General features: G+C 35.6%; 1 protein-coding gene across 1 annotated transcript; it reads left to right on the top strand.

Annotated features, from left to right (window-relative positions):
• Nucleotides 1-3603: 3603 nt before the first annotated feature.
• On the top strand, nt 3604-4206 carry LOC111955201 (synaptosomal-associated protein 25-B-like). Its single transcript, XM_023975385.2, has 3 exons — nt 3604-3752; nt 3830-3974; nt 4144-4206. The coding sequence occupies exons 1-3, from the start codon at nt 3619-3621 to the stop codon at nt 4204-4206; spliced, it is 342 nt and encodes a 113-aa protein (XP_023831153.1). The 5' UTR covers nt 3604-3618.
• Nucleotides 4207-4248: the final 42 nt, after the last annotated feature.

Here is a 4248-nt window from a genome sequence, read left to right as displayed (position 1 = left end):
CACACACACACACACACACACACACACACACACACACACACACACACACACACACAGCAGGTATCCAGGTCACAGTATATTCAGTAGTTTACTGATTACCGGAGGAAGTGAACACAATTGCACACGGTTCTCTTGTGATGAAATTGTTAATATTCAGTGAACAAAACACTGAAGTTAAATCTGTATTAACTGATGACATTTTTATTTAAAGTTTAGTAAAAGGTGGTCTAAGTTAAGCAAGTCAGGTACAAAGGCAAGAAAATGATCAGTTGTGTAGATGTATTTGAGCATTTTATCATTGCTGTTCTGCTATAGATACAGAAAGAAAACAGGGTTTATATAGGGTTTATATAGGGTTTATATAGGTTTTATATAGGGTTTATATAGGTTTTATATAGGGTATCATACAGGGTTTTATATAGGGTTTATATAGGTTTTATATAGGGTTTATATAGGTTTTATATAGGGTATCATACAGGGTTTTATATAGGGTATATATATAGGTTTTATACAGGGTTTATGTAGAGTTTATATAGGTTTTTATATAGGGTTTAATATAGGTTTTATATATTTTATATTGGTTTTATATAGGTTTTATATAGGTGTTTATATAGGTTTATATAGGTGTTTATATAGGGTTTATATAGGGTTTTATATAGGTGTTTATATAGGTTTTATATAGGTTTTATATAGGGGTTTATATAGGTGTTTATATGGGGTTTATATAGGGTTTTATATAGGGGTTTATATAGGGTTTATATAGGGTTTTATATAGGTGTTTATATAGGTTTTATATAGGTGTTTATATAGGGGTTTATATAGGTGTTTATATAGGTTTTATATAGGGGTTTATATAGGTTTTATATAGGGGTTTATATAGGTGTTTATATAGGGTTTATATAGGGTTTTATATAGGTTTTATATAGGTTTTATATAGGGGTTTATATAGGTGTTTATATGGGGTTTATATAGGGTTTTATATAGGGGTTTATATAGGGTTTTATATAGGGGTTTATATAGGTTTTATATAGGGGGTTTATATAGGGGTTTATATAGGTGTTTATACAGGAGTTTATATAGGGTTTATACAGGAGTTTATATAGGGTTTTATATATTTTATATAGATTATATATAGGGTTTATATAGAGTTTTATATAGGGTTTATATAGGTTATATATAGGGTTTTATATAGGTTATATATAGGGTTTATATAGGTTATATAGGGTTTATATCGATTTTATATAGGTTTTTATATAGATTGTATATAGATTTTATATAGGGTTTTATATAGGTTTTAAATCGATTTCATATAGGGTTTATATAGGTTTTAATATAGGGTTTATATAGATTTTATATAGGGTTTTATATAGATTTTATATAGGGTTTTATATAAGTTTTAAATAGATTTTATATAGGGTTTATATAGGTTATATATAGGTTTTATATAGGGGTTTATATAGGGTTTATATAGGGGTATATATATAGGTTTTATATAGGTTTTATATAGGGTTTATATAGGGTTTTATATAGCTTTTAAATAGATTTTTATATAGGGTTTATATAGGGTTTTATATAGATTTTATATAGGTTTTTATATAGGGTTTTATTTAAATTTGATATAGTTTTTAAATAGATTTTATATAGGTTTTATATAGATTTTATATAGGGTTTTATATAGATTTTATATAGGTTTTAAATAGATTTTATATATGGTTTTATATAGGTTTTAAATAGATTTTATATAGGTTTTAAATTGATTTTTTATAGGGTTTTATATAGGTTTTAAATAGGGTTTTATATAGGTTTTATATAGGTTTTATATAGATTTTATATAGATTTTATATAGGTTTTAAATAGGGTTTATATAGGTTTTAAATAGGGTTTATATAGGTTTTAAATAGGGTTTCGAAGGACACAGGTGTTTGTAATCTTGGCTGGCTGTTTCATGATTTCGTTAGTCGGTTTACAAACATCAATAGTACATATAAAAAAGCATGAATGGATAACATACGATCATAGATTCAACTAGGCTACAACGTATAGGCCTACAAACACAATACTAGTTACAATGGATAGCAAAAACACAATCATCACAGGAAATGGTTTCAGATCAAACTCCACAATGAGTCCGAAGGGAGCGAGAGTCTTTAAACCAAATGTTTCAACACAGATCCCAAAACTGCTTGTACGTGATTTGAGGAAAAACTGMAATCAAACTAACAGTCAAAATGGCTGTTTCGAGATTTGTGCACCTAACTTGAATTTTACATTTAAACATTTTCTCTCAAGCAAAGTGTTCAAATAATGAATCCAGAATTTGTCCCTGACATGATAGGTCTAGGACCGGCGTTGTTGTGCATGATTCATGTGTGTGTTGAAATAGAAGGAACTGAATGCGTTTCAGGATGTTGAGTTAATGTTATTTCGTGTGAAATTTGTTTGTGTAGCTCGCTAGTATCTAGAAGCCCACAAAAGTTGTATTTCAAAGCTATTATTTTAATGCTGTAGTTAAACATGTCGATAAGGTTCACCGAACTGGACTTCCTAGAAGGGTGCTCTTCTTCTGGTCTTTACCATATCACCTTTTTCCTCTAAAACCAGAGGGTGTCTGTCCTCCTGTCTGTCTGTCTGTCTGTCTGTCTGTCTGTCTGTCTGTGCTGAGTATACCAAACATTAAGAACACATTTCTAATATTCAGATGCCCCCTTTTGTCCTCAGAACAGCCTCAATTCGTCGGGGCCATGGACTCTACAAGGTGTCGAAAGCGTTCCACAGGGATGCTGGTCCATGTTGACTCCACTGCTTCCCACAGTTGTGTCCCGTTGGCTAGATGTCCTTTGGGTGGTGGACCGTTCTTGATGCAAACACAAAACTGTTGAGCGTGAAAAACCCAGCAGCGCTGCAGTTCTTGAAACACTCAAACCGGTGCGCCTGGCACCTACTACTATACCCCGTTCAAAAGCACTTCAATATTTTGTCTTGCCCATTCACCCTCTGAATGGCACACATACACAATCCATATCTCAATTGTCTCAAGGCTTGGAAATCCTTCTTGAACCTGTCTCCTCCCCTTCATCTACACTGATTGAAGTGGATTTAATAAGAGACATCAATAAGGGATCATAGCTTTCACCAGGATTCACCTGGTCAGTCTATGACATGGAAAGAGCAAGTGTTCCTAATGTTTTTTTGCACTCAGTATAATTGTGTCCTTACTCATTACTGCGTGTTTGTCCTCCTGTCTCCCTGTCTGTCCATTGGCGTCTCTGTCTGTCAGTCTGTCCGCTGGCGTCTGTCTGTGTTGTCTCCTTTATGTCCTGTTAGCGTGTGTTTGTGTCTGTCTCTTCTATCTACAGGTCTATAAAAGGACCCCTTTCTATCGACCACATAGACAAGACAGTAAATAAAACGGAACTGATCAGTACTTGGATCAATTATTGATTGATAGATCATAACATATATTGTATAACATAACATATATATGAACCGTAGATAGAGAGATAGATATCTACCATTGGCATGCTGTGTTGGTGTGCTGCCTTGCTGTCACTACACATTACTTGTCGTATAATGGATCTATTACATCAAATTAAAGTTTACACACACACACTGACTGGTATGTGTCCCTGCAGGATAAAGGGGGGGGGCCAGGCATGGGGGGCCAACCAGGATGGAGTGGTGAACAGTCAGCCAGGGGCCCGTGTGGTGGACGAACGTGAACAGATGGCCATCAGTGGGGGGTTCATCCGCAGGTGAGGAGTGTGTGTAATTGTGGGTGCAGGTCGAAATCTACCGACAGTTTTATGGACTATCTAATGTGCGTTTCCAGGGTAACGGACGACGCCCGGGAGAATGAGATGGATGAGAACCTGGAGCAGGTGGGCGGGATCATCGGTAACCTYCGTCACATGGCCCTGGACATGGGCAACGAGATAGACACCCAGAACCGGCAGATCGACAGGATCATGGACAAGGTGCTGTCCCCGATCATAACGATGACAATCAATCACAATCAATCCATTTTCAGTGTCAGAGATGGTCAGCCATGCGCTGAGTTGACAAGTCGACTTACAYTTAAAGTCTTGATCTTGATTGATATGGCTTGGAATAATTTCACATCATCCCAAATCTCTCTCTCCTCAGGCTGATTCTAACAAGACCAGGATTGACGAAGCCAACCAGCGTGCCACAAAGATGTTGGGCTAAGCTGGCCGTGGGGTGGATGGGTGAGTGGAAACAGTTGGGCTG

Source organism: Salvelinus sp. IW2-2015, linkage group LG1 (assembly GCF_002910315.2).
Source record: "Salvelinus sp. IW2-2015 linkage group LG1, ASM291031v2, whole genome shotgun sequence".
Lineage (NCBI taxonomy): Eukaryota > Metazoa > Chordata > Actinopteri > Salmoniformes > Salmonidae > Salvelinus > Salvelinus sp. IW2-2015.
The sequence above is the reverse complement of the archived record's forward strand: the minus strand, read 5'-3'. Positions and strand labels throughout refer to the sequence as shown.